This window comes from Lissotriton vulgaris, chromosome 5 (assembly GCF_964263255.1).
Source record: "Lissotriton vulgaris chromosome 5, aLisVul1.2, whole genome shotgun sequence".
Classification (NCBI taxonomy): Eukaryota; Metazoa; Chordata; class Amphibia; order Caudata; family Salamandridae; genus Lissotriton; species Lissotriton vulgaris.
In genome coordinates this window covers 1,674,677,630-1,674,699,880 of record NC_141693.1, presented here as the reverse complement: position 1 = coordinate 1,674,699,880, position 22,251 = coordinate 1,674,677,630, and the positions used below count along the sequence as shown (strand labels likewise).

Here is a 22,251-nt window from a genome sequence, read left to right as displayed (position 1 = left end):
ATGAGAAATGCATAGGATATTGTTGAGTTGGTACATATTGTCAGGGAGTTGTGAAGAGGGGTAAACAACAAACCCAACTACCGTTCTAATCATATTCATGTGACCCAGAATACAGGCACCAAATGGTTAGAATAAGAAAATGTCAACTTTCCAAAAGTGGCATTTTCATAATTGTGACTTAAAATCTAACTGTGCCATTAAAGAAGATTTTTAATTGCAATCCTTTTGAGACCAAGCATGGCATTTCCACCTGTTCCCAATCATAAGTTAACACTTAATAAATGTAATAAGGAAACCCAATGTTATCCGAAGTGAGTGGTAGACCTTGTAGCGGTGAAAAACAAATGTAAGAATTTTTCACTACCAGGACATGTATAACTTAAAAGTAAATACACTTTATCCTGTCGTATAGGCTGTTTATGGCCTACCTTAGGGGTGACATATGTAAAAGGGAAAGTTTACCCTTGCCAAAAGGTACATAATGCCAAGTCAAATTGGCAGTTTAAAGCTTCACACAGGTTGCAATGGGTTTCATGCTATTTAAGTGGGTTGCACAATAAGCGCTGCAGGCCCCCTAGTACCATTTCATTTACAGGCCCTGGGTACAGGTGATGCAAGTTTACTATGGACTTATAGGTAAATTAAATGTGCCAATTTTGTGTAAGTCAATTTTACCAAAAAGTGGTACATCTCATCAAAATGAGGCTCAAGTAGCATCTTATGCATGGTAAGTTTAATAGGGCTCAGGTGAGATCATGCCCAATCTTATTGGAATGGGGCTTGGTCAGCGACATATGCATGATAAGTTTAATGGGATAATGGGACTCAGGCAGCATCTTGTGCAGTCTTATTAGAATGAGACTTAAGCAGCATCACATGAAGTCTCATCAAAATGGTCTTGAGGCAGTATAATTTCCAGTCTCATCAGATATTAAGCCCAGCTGCACCCCTGCTCCATTCTCCTTGTGTGAGTCTCGTTTCCTGGTGCTTACCTGACACCACATTTCCTTTCTCCCTGGAAACTTGCAGGGCTTTGGAAGTCCATAAATATTACTTAAACTGTGATCCGTAAAATGCTGATTAATAATCAGCACTGATCACTGTCACTTACACTTTGGCTCCCAAGTTGGGCTGTATCGTCTTCCATCTAATTGATCAATATCCATCAATTTTTAAAGTCTGCAAATTATTGTTGATTGTAATGCCAGTTTTATCGGTTAGCCCCAAACCTAATGTTATGGTGAATAGCCATGAATAGCAGGACAGTTAAGTCCAATAATGCTTTTCCCAGCACAGTAGACCACAAAACGCCTGTGTAAGGAACACAGCGCTGAAGAGCTCCTTGGTTCTGGGGTGGAACAGCATTGACTCTGAGCACTCTGTGGCAGATATTAGATGATTGAACTTCAGTACTGCCTCTGGTTATGGTAATGAACCTGTGGGGAATAATAGTGACTTACTTTTAATATAACATTTCTGCCATTACTAAGCAAAGCAAACATTGTAGTACTACCCAATTTAAAAGTATTCAGGGTACTGACCTTGGGAGAATAGAAGTCTATGGTCCTGTTTATGAGTGGTACGGTGCAGTTCATTGCACCCTGTAAAATTTCCAGGATTCAGAATTTGTCAGGTGCGATGTACACCTATACCACACTTTTGAATAATAACAGGCACAGCAAAAACTTCATGGCACTGTAAATACCATACACTTTTCCCTTTTGCCAGAATTTGACCAAGGGTGAGGACTTCATTGCACCGGGTGCAGTAAATGCCACACAATGTGTAATTCTGATGCCTGCACAAACAGGAATTTGTGCATGGGTCGGAAAACTCAAATCAACTCAGATTGAGGGTTGTGTCAGTCTTGCTGGGATTGGAACATTCATCCTTTAGAAGTTAGCAGTGAGCCTTAAATCATAGAGCCATCTTACTTAGGGGGTTGATTCATTTAAAGATCTCTTTACGCTGCATGGATGCAAAAGGGTTAATATAATGTGGAACTGAACAGTGGCATCTCAGGATGTTCACAACTCTATTGTTTGGTGGAGAGAGATCTTTGAAAATAGTTTGCAATGGACGTACATCATAGGTTGAAAAATGTAATAGTACTGAGAGTGTGTGGGAGGAATTTGGATGTCGGATGTTAAGGAGTGCATCTCAGGGTGCACCCATTTTTAGGTTTCGTCCACCAGACAGCTTGTGTCTGGTTGCAAAGGGCCTATTTTGGGCATACCAAGAACTTACAGTGGGCTTACAGCCGTCTATGGCTTACCAGTGGCTGGCTTTATTGTCACTCTTATTTGCTAGTTTCTTGTTTAGAGGGTTTCCTTGATCCACCTTGCCCATCCTATGTTTTTTTCTTTTCTGAAGCATAGCTTCTTTACCTCCCTTTGATTAATTATTTATCTTATTCTACTGCTCGATTTTACAGAACCTCTTATTTCATTTTAGTTGAGCACATGTTTTCCAGCTCGCTTCCTTGTGTACTTACCTAGCCAAAAATCTTCTTTAAAATTTACCACTCCATCTTAGATTAACAGACACACCACAAAATGGCTCAGTCTACTTTCCATCACGGATACGTGCACTTACGAAATGATGTGGCTGCATGGCCACATATTCACACTTTAGCTTCCTTCTTTTTTAGTCGATGCTGCAAAGCATCAGTAACAATGTTTTTCCTGATGCTGTACAGAAGGAACATTGGCAAATCCAATAGTTCTCAAAGATGAGACCCATTGGGTTTGCCAATAAATTTTTTTCATTACATATTTTATTGAGGGTTTTCTTGACGGTCACATTGCAGTAGTATACCCAGACATTCCGCCCAAGAAACAGCGAGATCGAGTAAAGGAAACAAGAGAGAGGCAGGGGGAACCGCTATGACCCATTAGTGTCCCAGGCTGGCAGGGGGGAAGCTTACACCGAGCCCCCCCACCCCAAGGTCACAGCTCCTCGATCAATGTGTCCCATGTGTGGGTCATCTCCAACGAACACTGGCCCCTCTTGGCTACTCTTAGTTATTTTTGCTCCCTTATAGCCTGTCCATCTCAGCAACTCCGCTCTACATTTGAGACCTGCGGCCTGGGTATTTTTCCAATTAACCGTTATTTACCACTTCGCCAGTATCAGGGCAAGGTCAAAAAACCTCATTGTAACCTTGTGTTTAGCTGGTCTCTGGAACAATCCCAGCAGACAGGCCACAGGAGTAGTGGGAAATGTTCGTTCTCTGACTTAATTCACCAGGGTTACTGCCCCCATTAAACTTCCCCCCGGTGAGAACAGCTCCACCCCATATGGTATCCCCCCCTATTAGGCCACATGTGGGGAAACTGCGAGTGAGCAGGTAAGGCGCGCCTTAATAATTTAGTAAAAATGAATCAATTTGAAACGCACATTACAGGAAATTCGGGGGACACCCGCCAGGAGTTAGCCTAGTCTGCGTCCTAGGTAGGGGTGCCGATATCCTCTACCCAGGTGTCTCTGAGGGCACCTAGGGAAACATTGGTATTCACCCTGATCGCCTCCTATAATCCCGTTATTGCATGGTGCCTAATAGGCAGTTAGGCGACAAATTAGCAGAGTTCCTTCACGATAAAGTGGTAGAAGTTTATGACGAGTTCTCTAACAGCAAGGCTGGTGTTAATATAGATGGGCCAAACAAAGATAGTGCGATGATGCATGTCTATTTACAAAAATGTAACTCCTTAACGCCAGACCGAGTCGAGAAGCTTATAATGTCAACGAAGTTGGGATCTCCATTGGATCCTTGTCCTGCTATGGCCCTTCATACGGTCACTAACATATTTGCGGACCATTTAACACCCCTTCTCAATAACAGTCTGGACGCAGGACACTTCCCTGTCATCTGGAAAACATCCATCCTTTGATCCTATGGCGGTTAGAAATTATCGGCCCATCTCCTGCTTACCATTCCCATCTAAAAATCCTTGAAAAAGCCCTAAATGAAGAATTTCTGTCTTTTCTAGGAGCGAACGATAAACTTGACCCAGCGCAACATGGTTTCCGACCTCTGCATAGTACAGAGTCGGCATTGATTGCCGATAAACGTGTCCAACTTGACGGGGGAGGGAAAGCCATACTGATTTTTCTTGACCTCTCGGCCGCATTTGACACGGTTGATCATCAAATACTCATCCAGCGTCTGGCTAAAATAGGGATTGTAGGCAAAACTTCGGATATTCTTTGATCCTAACTAACCGGCAGAGAACAAACTATATTGATGGAAGAACACAAATCGCACTCCTACGCTTTGCCGTGCAGGGTTCCCCAGGAATCCTCATTTTCTCCAACTCTGTTTAAAGTTTATGTCGCCCCATTGGCCAAACTCATACGCTCTCACAGCTTCACTGCCATTTGTTATGCCGATGACACGCAAATAGTTGTGTCTTTATCATCTAAGCCGGAGGATGTGGCAACAAATTTTAATGATTGCATGAGTCATATCATTAGGTGGATGCTAGATAACTGCTTGAAGTTAAATACTGGCAAAACTGAAGTGGTTATGTTTGGCAGGGATACTTCCCTTTGGAATTCCGCCTGGTGGCCGGAAGCAGCTGGGCCCTGCCCGCGGCCTGTAAAAAACGGTTAAAACATAGGGATCATTCTAGATGACCATCTATCATTATCCGACCAGGTCAAAAACATCACTTCATCGTGTTTAATCACTCCAAAAGTCCTTCAAAAGATTTTACCTTTTATTCCTATGGTCCTCAAAAAAACAGTCATAATTGCCCTGGTGATATCTAAAAACGCGCTCTATCTAGGAGCAAAAAAGAGTACTATTTGCAAACTGCAGACACTACAGAATGCAGCTGCTCGCCTGCTACTTAAGATTCCCGAATTCAGCCCTATAAGCCAAGCCATTCAAGATCTGCACTGGCTTCCAGTCCATGCAATAATCCAATTCAAATCTGTGTGTATCCTGCACAACACACTGAATAGGGCTTGGCCCGGCCAGTCTATCTCAGTCAGCATATCAAGCGTCATACTCCACAGGGAAACCTCAGATCCTCATCGGCCTCCTCACTCCTTCCTAGGGTAAAGACTGTAAAATTGGGTAGTAGAAGTATTCTCCGCCTGGCCCCTAATTTATGGAACACATTACCCATTAGTCTTAGAAACCAACCCAATTTACAACTGTTTAGGAAAGCACTAAAAACATGGCTATTGGGCGACAGATGTCCCTCCAGACCCCAGGAGATGCCTCCTCAACATTTGGGAGCCCACGGATCTGAATCTAAGGTTACAGGATTAGGCAACACTAGGAATGACGATTGCGAAGTGGAACATTGCAAGGAACTGGGGCTCGGGTGTGGTCCCCACACACCAACAATGGAGAAACGACATAGATATAGCAATAGTGGCCGAAAGAGCAGTGTATACTCACAGGGGTTGCCCCAAGAAGTGGTCTAGAATATGGGTAAAATGGAACGAGTTTAGAGGGCACATGTGTGAACCCCCGCAGATACACTCAAGCCCGGACATCAGCCCATGACAATAGCAATGAAATTAATTGATTTCTGGTTAGCCACATTGCAATGCAATCAGTTGGGATGGGAAGGGAGCCAAACAATCTTGGTGTATTTGTATGAGCGACAAAAATGGTTATTATTCTGTATAAAAAGACGTAATGGTAATTGAAAAAATGATGTAAACCGAAAACAAGTGGATAATGTTGAGTTTTATCTTGAAAAAGCAATAAAATGTATACAAAAAACCCCAAACATGTGTATTTGTCCGAAAACCATAGTCGTTTTGATCTCCCGTTGCATAGATCGATGACAGCTAGTGCTAAGACGCCTCGGCAAACATGCGTATTACAAAACCTTCATTTAATTTAATTTCATTACTATCTAGAAAAGCAGCCTCAGACCGAATCAGCGGAACACCTAAGTAATGAAAAGTGGTATCCTTCCACTGCAGCATTGCATGCTGAGGTGGGGCCTCGGGTGTCTCTCTCAAAGGGTAGACACTATTATTTCGCTAATTCACCCTCAGGCCCAATAGAGCACCAAACTTCTCTTGTAGTGAAGTGTCCCCGGGGACGTCCATTCTGATGTTTCGGAGGAAAAACAACACGTCGTCAGCATACAGTGCAATATGTTACATAACACCCCAGCACATAATGCCGCTGTAATGGGTGCCCTCATGCTCTCTACTTGCCAGTGGCTATGGTGCTAGGGTGAAGAGCAATAAGGGACAGCCCTGCCTTGTACCCCACACCACCAGATAGGCTTAGGACACAAGTTCCCCTGTTCTAACTCTCGCAGTAGAGAGCGCGTACAGCAACCTGACCAAGGCATGGACCCCCTGCCGCAAGGTCCATGTGCACAACATACAGGTAGTTCCAATCCAGGGTATTGAATACCTTCTCAATGTCAAGCGACATGATCACTGCCTGTTCGTCAATCACGGAGGCAGCAAGCAACAGTGCAGTTATCCTCCTGATATTCAACGCTGTGCTTCTCTCCGGGATGAAGCCTGTTTGATCGGCATGTATGAGCTGTGGCATATGGGGTAAGAGTCACATACCCAGCACCCAGCTCATGACTTTATAGTTTATGTTAAGCATTGATAGATGCTGATATGACGCCATTTCCTGCAAGGGACAACCCGGCTTAGGCGGTGGCTATTAAAGCCTCTTTCATAGTAGGAGGCTGCACCTGTGCATCAAGTGCCATTTGATGCCCCCCCCTCAGGCAAGGGGTTATATTAGTGATGTAAGTGGCATAAAACTCCACCACCAATCCGTCTAAGCCTGGCACCCTACCCCTTGTCATGCCTGTAATTACAGTCGCAATTTCCCCTGCCAAAATATCTGCTACCAACCCCTCTGTGGCCTATGGTGTCAAGGTCGGCAGGGGCAACGGCTCCAAGAAAAGGTTCAAAGATAGTGGGGTCAGAAGGGTTGGCCAGCATACAAAGCAGTATAGTATGTGTGGAATAACTCATGAATACTAAAAGGATCATAAACCCAATTGCCATCTCCAGCCACTAACTCCAATATCTGGGAACCCTATTTAGTGGAATTCGCCAGCCAAGCAAGCAACGCTCCTGCTTTGTCTCGCTCCATGTGTGTCCTAACCATGTATTCCCAGTAGTAAAAACAGTGTAACTTTTCCACCAGAGCCGCTAGTTTATCTTTCTCAATCAACAAGCGCATGCACCAAAGGGTCTGTGGGACATATTATCAAGGCGGGCGATAAGAGATTATTGCCACTTTAGTGGCCGTTTTCGGCCGCTAAGCGCCGATAATTAAATCGCCCTATTAGCAGGCTGTCGCTAACAGCAACAGCAACAGCAACAGCTTGTAGGCAATAGCTAGCGGTTTGGGGCCCGCTTTGCATGTCAGCGATATTTATCGCTAATGACTTGCAAAGTGGGCGTACCCAACCTGTTAGCGACTGAAAGCAGTCACTAACAAGCTGCTGCGGCCCCAGAGGCCCTCAGAGGGTGGTTGTGGGCGCAGCCTTCTTCAGATCGAGCGGCCAAGTCCAATGACCCGATAAGCACAGCCAGTGCCTAGCCATAGTGCTGATATTGGCAACCCCCGCTTGGCAGTAATTGGTTGCGCTGCACACGCAGCGTGTCCAGCGGGGAACAAGAGAATGTCTCCAACCCACTGCGGAATGGAAATAACGCCGCAGAGGCGCCGGACATAGGCGGGACTCCCCTGGGAAGGGGGTCCTAGCAGCTGGTGCACGAGGATGTGCCTAATGCGGCACTAAGGGGGAGCCCTCTTACAGGGCCCACTGCGTGCTCCGTGGACAGCCGCAGTTCACCCCTAAGGGCCTAAAAGTGTGGGGGGCGTTCACTCCGGATGCCCCTTCACTGTGGGTGGGCTATGGTGATCCAGATTGCTGTCGGATGTAGGCCGATGGTGGCGAGGCAGCTGGAGCTTGCCGATGCCACTCCCCACTTCATCACGCACCTTGCTGCGCTGCATTGCGTGACAGAGAGAGGGCAGGAATGCGCCATATTTAACATTAACTCATCTGCCAAGAACTCTCCTGCTTTATCTGTACCACCTCTGTGTGCCAGCTCTGCCTGCTTTCAGCTGCCCCTGACTCACAGATGGGAGGGAGAGCAAGCCCTGCAAAACCCTGAAGCTAAAGCCACACAATTGAAATCAATACACCACAAGCTAAAAGTGCAAAGATCATTTGATATCGGAATCTTCCAGTGATGCCTTTCCAGAAGGATAGTGCATCCAACGCAACACTTTTAAATCCCCAATATGCAATGAACCCATCAACTAGTAATTACAAAAAGTAGGCAGGAATTCACATGGCTTCCATTTATGATGCTGAGTTCAACCAGGCCAACTAATGCCTGCTCTGTTGGAAAGGATTCCTCGTAAGAGGTCTGTTCAGCTGCTTCTGGGTGGACTAGGGTGACTCTAATAAAATCATATCTCTGCCTCAAATGCACAGTGCAACGATGCATGCCCTCAAGTCCAATCAAACAAAGCACAAAGAGGCACTGAGACTGCAATGTGCAACTGTCACATATTTAAAAGCTGTCAACGATGTGGGCTGGACTATACTGTGGATTAAGTCGTTAAACTTGAGTGCTCCTCTCAGCTTGTGCTGTTCGACCACAGTCTGAATTCAAAAGCCCTGAACACTTTGCTAAGTCGTGCAAATGAAAACACACTATCAATTAGCCTGAGAAAAGTTCCTATGATCTTTGGACATGAATTCCTTGATTACAGGGGTTGAATAAAAATGTTTCGAGACCTATTTGGCAGAGAAAGGCTGCAGGGTTTTGTGATTAAATGTGTTGTGCGCTTATTGTGTTTTATTGAGATTTAATAATAGATAGGCTGAGCAGTCACTGTTGCCCGTGATCAAGTCATCTTCCGCCAAAGTCACCAAAAGCTTATGGGTGACCGTATGGTTTCCAGTGTGTCCCATGTCTGTTGACCGTCGTGAAGGTCAGTTGTGGCTATGGTTATTGGGACCAGCGCAAGCGATTCCAGTCAATGAGATGAGAGTAGAATGCAGCATAATATCGAGTTGGGTCTCAATTACAACAAAAAACTTTGAATTTATATTTTTTCGCTGGTTGAGCTCCATTTGATATCATATCTTGGATCAAGAATGACCTTAGTAGTAAACTGCGCATCCTTGCACCGGTAATCATCAGCCAGACTCCCTAATGCTTAAAGTTGCAGTCTGTTCATATCGTAGTAGCTTGTATCTCACAAGACCGACGACTCCTTATGCTCCAGCACTACCTTTGTTAGGGACCCCCCCATGAGCTGTTGGCCACGCTGTCCACCGAGTAGCCTGGGTGGTGGGCAGCTGGACTCCATATGATAGGTGACGTCTACAGAGATGGAGTTTTGCTGCCCTTTGGCACGCTGGTAGGTGAGGATGGGCTACACCCAGGCAGTTTTTGTTATACATAGCTATGATTAGCGCCCTACGAAACCGATGGGGCGATGTCAAGCGAACACCAGACTCATCTCACTCTTCAGTACCTCCACATAATGGGAATGGGCAGGCACCTCACCAAATAGTTTACGGTCTCATTGCGCAGGACACAGTGGCGCCTGCAGCAGCGATGGGAGACAGTTCATTCCCACCCATGTTCAGACAGGGAGTATGGTGCAAAACTGGAAAGTCCCATCAGGGTTCCCTGGAACGCGAGGTTCCGCCTAATCCAATACTACATCATGCAGAGAGCATATCTAACCCCAGACAAGATTAACCGATATTTCCAGCATACTGACGTGGCATGACCCAGATGTCAGGCTGTAAACGCAGACCCGCTGCACATGTTATGGTCCTGCTCAAACCTCGCATCATACTGGCAGTCTGTCATGACTTCACCCACCTCCTGTACAGAACGAGTCATGAAACGGACCTGGGAGAAATGCCTATTACACCTGTTCTCTAGAAGTAAGCGACAGAGGGTGACCACACATTTTCTAGATTGGGGGCTGGTGGTTGCCAAACGCCTGATCAGGAGAAGGTTGACGTCACCGGACCCTCCTCCTCTGCCAGCCTGGCGCTGATCATTGCTGGTATAGGCCAGGTCTGAAAGCATTGCACTACACCGGAATAGACACTAGGACTCTGCAAATTACCAATTGCAACTCATTAGGACACAATATTACATGAATTTCAAGAGGAATCCCTGGCCATAGATAATCCCCTGCGGAATGCGGACTCCCCGGCGAGAGATGATGGAACCCCTGATAGGAGGTGCCCCTCCTTAAGAAAGTCCTGCGCCTTTTACACACTACACTGGGCATCCAATGCCTCATTCGCACCACTAGATAAATGCTGTAAACGAGCACCCTTATGGGACAGTGTTCACGTGCTTTGGATAGGATGTGGCCGAGGCAGTAGCAAACAAGCTGAGTTTACCTTGTTACTTATGATTTGCCCCACTTCCTTCTCCTTCCACCTCCAGCTCCTTGTAGTGCCACTATGAGAAATGATATATCGCCTAACCCGCGGGCTGCTTATGAATATCCAATCTCTGCAACCCCATCTCATATAGGGGTAACAGCATGCTTTATCAATAGCACACTTTGGGACACCTCGCCGCCTGCATCGGGATGCCCCGTATCAGACACACACAAAAGTACCTGCAGGATTACCTTAATGTTGTAATTGGAGACAGAAGGCGGCACCATGAGTTTCCTCTTCACTGATAGGGGGCTTAATCTGGTTTGCGGGCACATAGATGAAAATCCACAGGGATGCACACAGGTCTTTGGTATTCCAGTTGCTTACTGCTTGGTTAATATAACGCTTGAATCTGACCCCACTGCCAATGTATGTCTATGTGCGATGCTTTCTCACACTGCTAGTTGCATTTGGGAACCACTGGGTGGAAGCTAGGTTCGGTCTGAAGTTAGATACATGTTAAATGGCAAACAGGTTTCTATGACGCCAAGCATGGACAGTCGCTGTCTTGCATGATTGACTGATGGGTAGATGTTCCGGTAGCCGATGTACAATACAGATGTCGCCAGTCATTTATAGATTCTCACTGCTGTTGTATATCAAAATAGCTGCTGTGATACTTATCATCTGCTTTGCCAAAGTGATATATGTCTAAAAACATAAACTTTTCGTTGAACATCGCGCCCCTGGTGGCTCGGATGAAGGTGGATCTCAAAAATGGCAAACTCTCCACCTCAACCCCCTCGGAAGAAGCGCTCTTTTCAAAATGATGGTCCTCCCCCCGCTTCCTCTACATCTTACAAAACATCTCCATCCCCCTCTCCCACACCTGGTTCCGTGAGCTTGACGGGACCCTGTCCCGATTCCTCTGGGGTGGCGGATGGCAGCGGGTGTCCCTGGCGCACAGCCGCATCCCCCCTTTCGACGGGGGCCTAGGGGTGACCCACCTTTACCTCTACTACCTTGCCACTAAACTGATAGTCATCCATGACTGGTACGCGGGCGGCTGATCTGACCCAGCGTTCCGCGTGGAGCTTGAGACTACGGACTTTCCGCAGATTCAGGCGTTCCTATACGAGTGCCCGGTGCCACAGACCATGGTGCCAATCACTAGGATGGTCCTCCTGGCTTGGCGCGCCGCCCTGCGCCACATGGGGTGGGACCATAAATTCACTCGTCAGACGCCGCTTTGGCATGGCACCTGGCTTCGGGACGTTTCCTCCCTGAACAGATTCCGCCGATGGGATCTAATTGGCATCTCGGTCCTTGGAGACGTCTCGGTGGGGCACCATATCCGTGCCTTTGCAGACCTGCAGCAGCGCCATGCCCTTCCCCACGCCCAACACTTTCGATATTTGCAGCTGCGCCACACCATCCAAGCTCATCTCCTCTCACCAGTTTCCCTCCCAGAGTTCAGTCCGCTGGAGGCCCAGGTGATGATGGGGAACCTGGGCAAGGGGGGAGTGTCCCGCATCTATCGCTCCCTGGTGAATAATGGCCCTGCGTCCTTAGATAAACTGCACGCTCGATGGGAGGGTTGGGTGGGCCCCCTAGAGGAGGCAGATCGGAGAGACGCCCTTAAGCCCCTAGAACCCTAACCACGTCCTCCAGGTTACGCCTGGTCCAGATTTACTACCTACATGCGGCTTACCTCACCCCAGATCGACTCTTCCGTGCCCGCTTGCAACCCTCCCCAGATTGCCCGAAATGCGGCTCATCCCCTGTTGATTTTTACCACATGGTGTGGCTCTGCCCCGGCCTGGAGAGATTCTGGAGGGGGGTGGAGCAGGAGGTCACGCAAGCCCTGGGGTGGGAGGTCCCTCATGACCCGCTGCAGATGCTGCTGGGGATCTTTGATGGCCTGGATGGTTCCAGGATGGACAAGCGCCTCTTGGGGACGGCAGTGGCTGTGGCTAAGAGGGACATAGCGATGTACTGGTCGCGTGCCGCTGCACCTACTGTGAGGGGGTGGAGGAGGGGGGTGGACTGGTGCAGCGCCCAGGAGGAGGCCCTGCTCGAATCCCGAGGCGCCCCAGAATTGTTTCAAAAATATGGGGGAAATGGTTCAACATGATCCCGCCATAATTCTTGTTGTTCTGAATGTCTTGGGCTCCGCCGTTACTGTCATGCAGGATGAGATGCTGGACTGGAATGAACTGACCCTGTCTTATTGCTTCAGATCCGCTGTATATGTTGATTTCTGAGCTGCAACCAATGAATTCTTTTTTGCTGTTTTATATACCCAATAAAGTTGATTATCAAAAAAAAGAAAAAAACATAAACTTTAATAAACAGTTTCAATCAAAAAAAGAATGAGCTTACTGGTGGTCCATATGCCCAATATGTTTGCTTTTGTTATATTTGCTTGAAGAATCTAAACCTTAATTATGTTCTTAGCGATGTGACGGTTACGCCATTGATGTTCAAGTGATCTCTAAGGAAAATGCTCAAATCATGGTCAGGTACAGTTTATTTCTAAAGCATGTAAAGAAAAGCAGCTTATGTTAATTAGTGTATCTTTTATGATAGTAAAGATCATTCCAAAGGTTTATGATCACTTCAGTGAGCTGACAAACAGATGATTGGACATGCTCGTACGTCTAGGATGTAACTCTACTCTAGATGTCTTGGGTCGTCGGAGGACTATTGGTTACATCTGTGTGTTCTATGGAGACACCGAAAATGTCTTACATCATTCACCGTCTGACTTTGTTACTATGCAACCGAGTGTAGCATGGAGGTAAACATCGTGTTCCTGTAGGAGATTTTGGTGCTATTGGTCTACTGTGGATTCTGACAAGCAATCAATTTTTGGTATCTTTCTTTCTAAAATGTAAATGAATCTATAATAATTTACTGCTGCGATATACAATATCTTTTACCTGAAAGTCTACTAAATAATAATATTAGTAATAATATTGCCTGAAGACTCTTGAAATTCAGACCACCTGTTCCTGATCTCTCTTTCTCTTCATCTAGATCGAGTACACTCCAGACCAGATAGAAGGTAAGAAATTGCCAACATCCTTTCAAACAGTCTGCTGCTCAGGACCAGGATAGAGTTGTGTAAAATGTTTTGTTTACTGTGCATGTGTGTGCATGTTTGCATCCAATTTAGACAACTGTGACAGTGGTGTACTAGCAGAATGTACTCCGCTTGCACAGCTCATTCTGTATGTCACATTAATGCCCTAAGAACTGCTCATTGCAGTTGGAGATAGATTTGCTTGCACTGAACTTTAGTACAAGAGTACAGCACAATTGCAGTAGAAACTAGAACAAGTGTACCCAGTGTCTATGATAAAGATGGCTGCCATCACTGCAGCAACTGCTGCTGTACACCTGATGTACACCAGCATGCACCTACTCCCAGCCCACCTGCACATTAATCCTTCCAGAACGAATGCATTCTGGGAGCAAGAGCAGCCACAGTACTTTAGAGGAGCACAGTCAGAGTCATCTTAAGGATTTTTGAGGACATGAACAAGACATATTTTGGGGCCCCTTACTCACGACAAGTTTGCATTTTAATGCCCATTTTCTACAGTTTTAAGATTGCATGATGCCAACCAATATTGAATTATATATTGAAATTTCTGAATTGGGGTCACAGAAAAACAACTGAAATATGTGTTGCCCTGGGACCCTATAATAGATGAGAGAGAGAAAGAGAGAAAGAGAGAGAGAGAGAGAGAGAGAGCGGCTGCAATTGAGAAATAGACAGACATGGACAGACAGAAAGAGAGACTGTTTGGTGAATGCAGCGTGTGTTTTCTAATACCACATTAGTGAACGAGTACCAACATATTCAAGGGAACAAACTAATCAATATACCAATCCCCTCGTGACCATTAAAAATGGAGGGGTAGGCGTAGACGACAGAGGGAGCCCATTTTAGAGAGAGACTGGGGGGGGGGGGGGTAGACTGTTGAACCAACAGACTTAACCGCATCGCTGCTGCGGTGATTTTTGCGCTGTGCGGCTGTTTTCGATTTACCGCGTTACATGACGAGCTCAGCTCGTCATCCGCACACGTCACCCGTGGCTGATGACGAGCTGAGCTCGTCATCAGCATCAAAGGGGTTAAGTTCTAGTACAAGAAAACACAACACACCTACTTGCGTGATCCTGGGAAAATCATTTAACATCTCGGTCCATCAGCTCTAGTGGCTTCACAAACTGGAAACACTAGTAAAGTACAGTACAAGAATTGGTTTAACAACTGCCCATTTACATAAGGTACTGTGCCCTTCTTTCATTTATTTATTTGCGATGGTACTTCTCCAAAAAGTTAACACCTTCCAGCACCTGTACGTTTCTTGCAGGATTGAAGGGTCACCCTCCAGACACAAAACTTAATGCATCTCCTGGACATAGGGATCCAAGCCAAACTCTCTTGTGAGCACCCCTTTTATTTTAGTCACCTACACCAAACTAGCCCAGGACGGTAGTAACTTTAAGTGATTACAGAAGTAAGGTGCCTGACTGGGGCACTTTGTGAGAAGAGCTTGGTGTTAGCTAAGTCTTTTTTTTGAGCAGGTGTTCATGGTGATGAAAGGAGAAGCCAGAATATATCACGTACTTGAACCGTACCTCTAACTATACCAAGCTTGGGAAAAGCAAACCCGAGTCTCCTGAGAAGAGTTCCTTTAACCCTTTCGTTCTTCTTCCATCATTTATCACCCACTCACCTTTCATCCTTCTAACTAGTCGGTCATCCATACCTTCATCTTCCCAGCCACCCATTCATCTACCCAAAAATCTGACCTATCGATCTGTCTGCCCGTTCAACCACCCTTTCATTTATACACCAATCCGTTCACCCATGAGTATATCCACATATTCATCCATACTTTCACCCTTCATCCTTCCATCCTTTTACTCATCAGTCCAGTATACCATCCTTTCTACCCTTTTACCCATTGATCCTTTCATTTTTCCACCCATCCTTTCAACTTTCAATCTTATTTCACCCTTCTATCTTTTCATCCTTTCACTGTTTGCTGGCCAGTTTTTTCAACACTCCTTCCATTCATTATTTCATCCTTCCTTCATTTTACACTTCCATCCTACCTTTCACCTTTTCTTCTTCCCTTCCTTCTCCCTGCCACTCTATTTTGCCATTCCAATCCATTCTTCATTTTTCTCTCAACCTTACGTATTTTTCTTACCTTTCTCGCTCATGCTCTTTTTTTCAATGTTTCGCCATTTCTATTTCTCAGTATCCTGCACTGTACATGCCAGCCCACATCCCTCTGTCATGGTATACATAAAATGTGTTATTTATGAGTACTCTGCCTACAGAATTGCAGGCAGACCAATTTGATAAACAATTAATTAATGTTTTAGTGGGACCCAGTTTACCGTCCTCCAGGCCGAGTTGAAGGCACTGCTTACACGGCTAGAGTGGGGGTTATCTGGACCAATGACTGTGATGCAAAAGATCATATCAAAGATATGGCAGCGTCTCTTCACCAAATTCTGTTTGTTGGAGGCAGTGAGCAGTATGTGGATTTACTTTGTGGTACATGAATATCATCTACTCATGCATCTAATCACCTCCTGTATTCGAGCGTTGAACCTTACTCTACAGCATCTCCAAAAAGGCTTTTAGTGTGAGTTAGAAACATGATTAACTCCCAGTGAGGCCATTGACAAGCATTGATTTTCAGTATGTGATTATTAGAAAGTTGACTGGTAAATGGCCATGATATGGGACTCCTTTAATGCTAACATGAGAGGGTCTTAAATTACAAGGGTTGCGAGCCACCATGGGCGATGATCATGGAATAATCAGGTTAAAATTCTTCTGACTTGCTTTGTTCCCATACAGCCTTAACCGATGAAGGAATTTGTTGACTCTTGGTCTTTACCCCTTCGCAGAGTTCAAGGAAGCCTTCATGTTGTTTGACCGGACGCCCACAGGCCAGATGAAGATCACCTATGGCCAATGCGGTGATGTTATGCGTGCCTTGGGACAGAATCCAACAAATGCTGAGGTCTTAAAGGTGCTGGGAAGACCCAAGCCAGAAGGTAACTACTGAGACAATCTCCCTCCCTTCACTTCATTTGCTCTATATAGACTTCTCCACGTGTTGGAAAATAGGCTCAGTGAGGTAACACTAGTGATCTGCAGGTCATGAATTATAATCCTACAAGGCCCACCTACGCATTCCTTACTTCTCTGGTAGGCAAATTAAGAACCATTAGAAAAGGCAGAAGTTGCAATGCAAAGCCCTATACAAAAACTTGTTCTGCATATTTTTTTTTATTACATTAGAACAATAGGAGTTCCATAGAACAGCAGTGCTTTTAGGTTCTTTGACGGTCACCCTAGATCTCTGACCCTGAGTGTCTTGCTTCAGACTATAACACACTTATCACCGAGTCCCAAACCGTTTCCAGGCCCCACAGGTAGCACAAAACCTCCTCCTTTACTCTTTTTTTCTGTTGCACACCCTACTGCTCACAGGAAAGAAACAATACAGCCAAAAATGTTGATGATCTTGTGTGATCGACCCATCATGATCAAGTATGCCATCTTAATCAAGGGAGGGTCCCAATTTCCTGCCGGCCCGAATAAAAGAGATAAATGAGTAGATCTTCACAGCTTCCCTCACTTCCTTCCTCAAAAGTCATGTAGGAGATATGATTAATACACAACATTTGACAGTTGACTTTACACACGATTGCCCGCTTGTCAAAGCTTTCTTATTCCAGTGATACTTTGAAGGAGATCCAGAACAATTTTTGCAAGTTTCTGTATGCCAGACTATGCTTCTACTGGTCACAGGCAAATTCCGATGAAATGTGATTGTGATTTGTTTTTTGTGTTCTCCTTGTATTGATGAACGCCGAGATTTACCAAATGAGTTAGGCCTCTTAGTTGGGAGGTAGTGTATTTGGCCTAAGATCATAAACTGCATCTTGAGGAACTTTTAGTTGGTCTCAAGAGTCCAGAATCCGAAGCCAAGTCTCTGGATTTTGGATTTAGGTTGGAAATTGGCCTGGTAACTAATATAAGCAAATATAACCTACCTTGTTTAGGTATCAGTTAACGTTCAAGAATTCTTTTAAATTGCCGTAGAAGAATATTTTTGAACACACCTCAAAGAAATTATACCTACCTGGGACAGTCCTGCCAAAGGAGCGCACACCTATAAGCTAAAGTTTCCATAAAATTATCCATTCTTGTCTGCAGTTTTAGTTAAACCTCCAGAGGTGCCTCAAAATCCACTGCTAAACCCACTCTGGCACAGCTCTGGCACACATGGGCAGTCCTCAAGAATGATGTTGTGTCTTTGCACGCTGATCATAGTGCAGAAGCCAGCAGACTACTTAAGATCTGCACCTTAAAGGTAAACGCTAAATCCAGAGAAAATATCTGCATTTTGAAAGGCCACTCCTTAAACAGCATAGTGTAGCCACTTCCTAATAATTAGTGCAGACAATTACTCTATATGATGTTATGACTCACTGGACCACTACATAAACTTCGAGCTATGTCAGAATTTTCAACTGTACCAGTAAAAAGTAGGAAATCATAGAAGAACTATTAAAACTGGCAGAGTCTAAGAATTAGGGATATATCAGTATTTCAGTACGGACCCATATGACCCTGCACAAGGTTTCAATCATGTTGTTCAATGTAGGACCCAGTGCAAAGGCACTAGGGCAGTATTGGCCCTTAAAGCCCAGAGTCCCTGGTAGATTATCAAGATAACCACTAACCTCATAAATCATTTTCCCTTTTGGAGTTAATTTGTGTCAGTTTCTCACATGGGGAAATCTTGAAAATATCTCATGGACCTTACCTCGTGGGCCAACATTGGCTACCCCTACTCCAGAAGAGGACATGTTGAGATAACAGCTGCAGCATTATCAGTAAGCTTAAGAAAGTCCCATCTAAGTCCTGTTTACTTTGAAACCAGTTGTAGATATGTCGACCCCCTGTCTGATTGGCAGATGAAGCTCCTGACTCGACGGAACAGGAGTGGCTGAAAGTGAACCTACACACACTTGCGTTTCACATAGAAGAATCTGAATGGTGGCTGAACATGTAGCACCATATGGTCGACCTGCTATAGAATTGTGCTAGTCAGAACACAAAAGACAGGAAAGACACTGTAACTCACAAGAGGGCGGCCAGAGCACCAATTCCAAGGAATCTATAATGGCTGGATGGGGTAGAGTATGCGGTGTCCACCATATACGGATCTTACCTTCAGAAACAAGCATCCTAGTTAGGGAGCCAGACCTGCCATTAGGCAGGAGAGGTGCCATGTTGAAGGTTGCATTTACCCTTAGGTGTCTCCTGCTTAAAGGCACCCTGAAACGTATGCACAGGAGGGTATGACAGTGCAGTCAGTGTATGGCTGGTCTGGAAGCGCACTCAGGGTAAGAAAAAGAATTCAAGATAATGGTATGTGGTTCCAGTACCTGCAGTTCTGTGACAGATTTGTGCTTACCATTTCTAGACATTTCAAAATGAATGCAATATTAACTATGAGGTTTCTTTTTTCTCACCTGTCTTTTATCTGTTGTTTCCCTTTCTCCATACCCGTTTCACTTCTTTATTCCTCCAAACTCTCCCTATGTTACTACTCTTCCACCCTTTCCCTTGTCTCTCTTTTGCACTTAATTCTTAACATTGTTGCCCTTCTGTATCTCTGTACCTCTTCTTGTGCCTCATGTTCCTTACTTCTTTCTTTCATGTTCCCTTCTCCATCTCTTTAATACAATCTTCACCCATGTTTTTTCACTTCTGGTCTTCCAAACACTGCCATTTCTCCTCTTCCTTCAAAAATTTCTTCTGTCTGTCTTGCTCGTTCCTTGTGATTTTTTTGTCTACTCTTACTATATGGAAAATATGTTTTTCCACCATCTTTAATTTGTTCCTGCATTTTGTTTCCTTTCTCTACTCGCCTCCTTTTATCTTTGTTTATTTTATCCAATTTTTTCTTTTGTTTTTTTTCTCTCATCCTTTTTCTTTTTCACCCACATCTACTTATTGTATGACCTGGTCACTTCCTTGATTTCACCCTCGTTTTTACCACCTGCCACCTTCCCTACCTTGTGTTCCTCCCTCCTACCTTCCCTTTCTGATGATGCATATGACGGCTGAAGACCTGAACTCGAAGTTGCTGGATTTTGAAACCTTCCTACCTATGCTTCAACATATCTCTAAGTCCAAGGACCAGGGCACCTTTGAGGACTTTGTAGAAGGGTTGCGTGTGTTTGACAAGGAGAGCAATGGCACAGTTATGGGAGCCGAGCTTCGTCACGTACTTGCTACATTAGGTGAGCCAATGATTTTAACAACCTAAAAGCCTGTGGAACAAACCAGGGGGTGCCCTTTGATATTTCATTTCATGCAATAGAAACATTGTTCACTAATCAAATATTTATATTCAAAACACCATCGAAGTGTATCAAGTTCTTGCCAATCCAGGACCTAAAGCAACTGGCTTATTGAATATGGAAATGAATTGAAAGTTGTCTCTTAACTTAGAATGTTATGTTTGAAATCTAAAACTAATATAGGTCTGTATTATTTAGGGAAGACTGGGAATTTTAAAAATGGCTTCCAACCAACCCACGTAAATTGCCTAGAATTAAAGGCTACAACATGTCAAAATCATGAGCATTAATTCGGTTATATACCATATATTTTGTGGTTTCTGATTCTTCTTTTCCCAATCAAAAAGACCTACAATAAAAACCTAAATATGGTGTAGTGGATGCTGCAGGGTGAGAAAGATTGATCTACTGTGCAATTCATTCTCTGAGACTTACAGGCCATCGATATTGGTACTGCACGACATAAGCATGATTTTAGTTAAAAAAAACTAAACTTTTAGAAGACCCTAAATTGTCCCAAAATAAGCGTGTGATTAAATATTTATAAGGAGGCAGAATATGGTGGCTGAATTCTGGCACAACTTTTTCTTTGCCACGAGAAAATATTACTGTTATATGCGAGCAGAGTCACCATCCAAGCAGTGGCTCCTATTCCATCAGAATGCCCTTAATCCTGGTTTGTAGGTTGCCAAGTGTGGCTTTTGTGATAAACTGTTCTACTGTTTAATCCTCTAGGGGAGAAGATGACAGAAAATGAGGTGGAGCAGCTGTTGAGCGGCCAGGAAGATGCCAATGGATGTATCAACTATGAAGGTATTTAAATCCAGATTCCTTTCCCAATCCAGGGGAGCTTTGTCCCCCGCCTTGGCTGTCGCTGGTGGCGATATCAACTGCGCTGCCAAAGATAACCATGTTCTATTTTATGGAGGACAAGTCTCTTAGCAATGTTTGACTGTTGTTGTCCAATGCTTCTCAATGAGTGGCACTTAGCTCTACCCGAGAAGCTGCACTGTTGTGGTGGAAAACTCGTTTCCAATATTTTTTATAAAATACAGATCTTTACCATTCTTTCAACTTTCTTCCAAGCTGATTATATATAAAATGCTGCAAGGGATTTGTTGATTACTCAATTACAAAACATTTACCAGGGGTTAATTTTTGACGTTTTTAGTAGTCGTCAGTTTCCTGGTTTTGACCTGGATTTTTGGCTCACGTTATTTATAATCTAGGTTAAGAGAAATTATTTGTTTCAGTAGATAGATTCATAGGATTTTTTTAACCATCGTAATGATGTGGTCATGTGTTATATAATTCCCCAGGCAAATGTAATAGATTAGAGGCTTTTGGTTAGGTGTAGTATTAGTAATCATACAAATCATTGCAAAATATATGTCAATGCGAAGCAGAATATTCTCCCAAGGTCTAAACATATGGAGGTCCCATCAAGTTCAATTTCATAAAGGTCATTTCAGCGTATTACTATTGCTATTTCATTGTACCAATTCATGCACTGTAGTTATAACTTTTTTCTATATAAAGCTGCTTATCACAGTGTTTGTGGCTAAATGCTGCAAATAACGGGTTTTACAATAGGGTAATATAATGCACTCAATTCAACAACCTTGGAAGGATGGAATACTGAGTTGGCCTAGCATGCATTCTTCCTTATGACCTGTAGGTAACTGCAGTTATCAGTAATGAGTGTTTATGTCACTTAGCCATCTTGCAGACTTGCCAACTTCCTGTCTTCATTCTTAAATATGATCCACTCTTTTATTAAATTATATTGGTATTTAGGCGTTTTATAAACTGCCTCGTTGTAGTAACTGAGTACAGTTATGGTGGAGTTCAACGACAAGGCACTCACGTTTTGGGATTATTGAGTAGTTTTCAAAGAATAATTTAATATAGATATAGTATGGTAAAAGCAAGATCAGACTCATCCTGTCTTAAACACGAAGTACTCTGTCCTAAATCTTCAAAAATCCAGTCCCATCTTAAAAATCTTGGTAAACTGTACAGTGAGCATTAATGGAGAGGCCTGATCATAGCCGTAAATTTACTCAAATACAAAGTCATTACACACCTCTGAGCCACTATGACGTCAAAGAGTTTTGACCCCCTGACTTAACTCCTCTTTAGTCCGGCCTCCAATTTACTGCTGGGGAGCTAAAACAAGACAAAACCCTGCGCAGCATTCTTTCCCCTCTAAGACAGACCTGCGGAGTGCAAACGTCAAGCCAGATCTAGCAGCTGCACACCCTGGCTTCCTCTAATTAATGTGTAGCTCTCCAAATGGCACAATACATTGATGTGCAAGAATAGATTATAGATTGAGATGGGAACTGCTTTAGTGAAGTGATATCTTAAGAAGGTATGAGTGATTATATTGACTATTAGAAGATGGCAAAAATGTCATATGCTTTTTTTCTAGTCTGCATAA

General features: G+C 44.3%; 1 protein-coding gene across 3 annotated transcripts in view; it reads left to right on the top strand.

Annotated features, from left to right (window-relative positions):
• LOC147716932 (myosin light chain 4-like) overlaps nt 1-22,251 on the top strand; it is a 36,010-nt gene that overhangs the window by 8,574 nt on the left and 5,185 nt on the right. For all 3 annotated transcript variants that reach the window (XM_086923802.1, XM_086923801.1, XM_086923800.1), the window contains exons 3-6: nt 13,428-13,455; nt 16,332-16,481; nt 19,575-19,748; nt 20,544-20,621. In XM_086923802.1, coding sequence (XP_086779928.1) covers nt 13,428-13,455; nt 16,332-16,481; nt 19,575-19,748; nt 20,544-20,621 — 430 coding nt within the window. The remainder of the gene's footprint in view (nt 1-13,427; nt 13,456-16,331; nt 16,482-19,574; nt 19,749-20,543; nt 20,622-22,251) is intronic.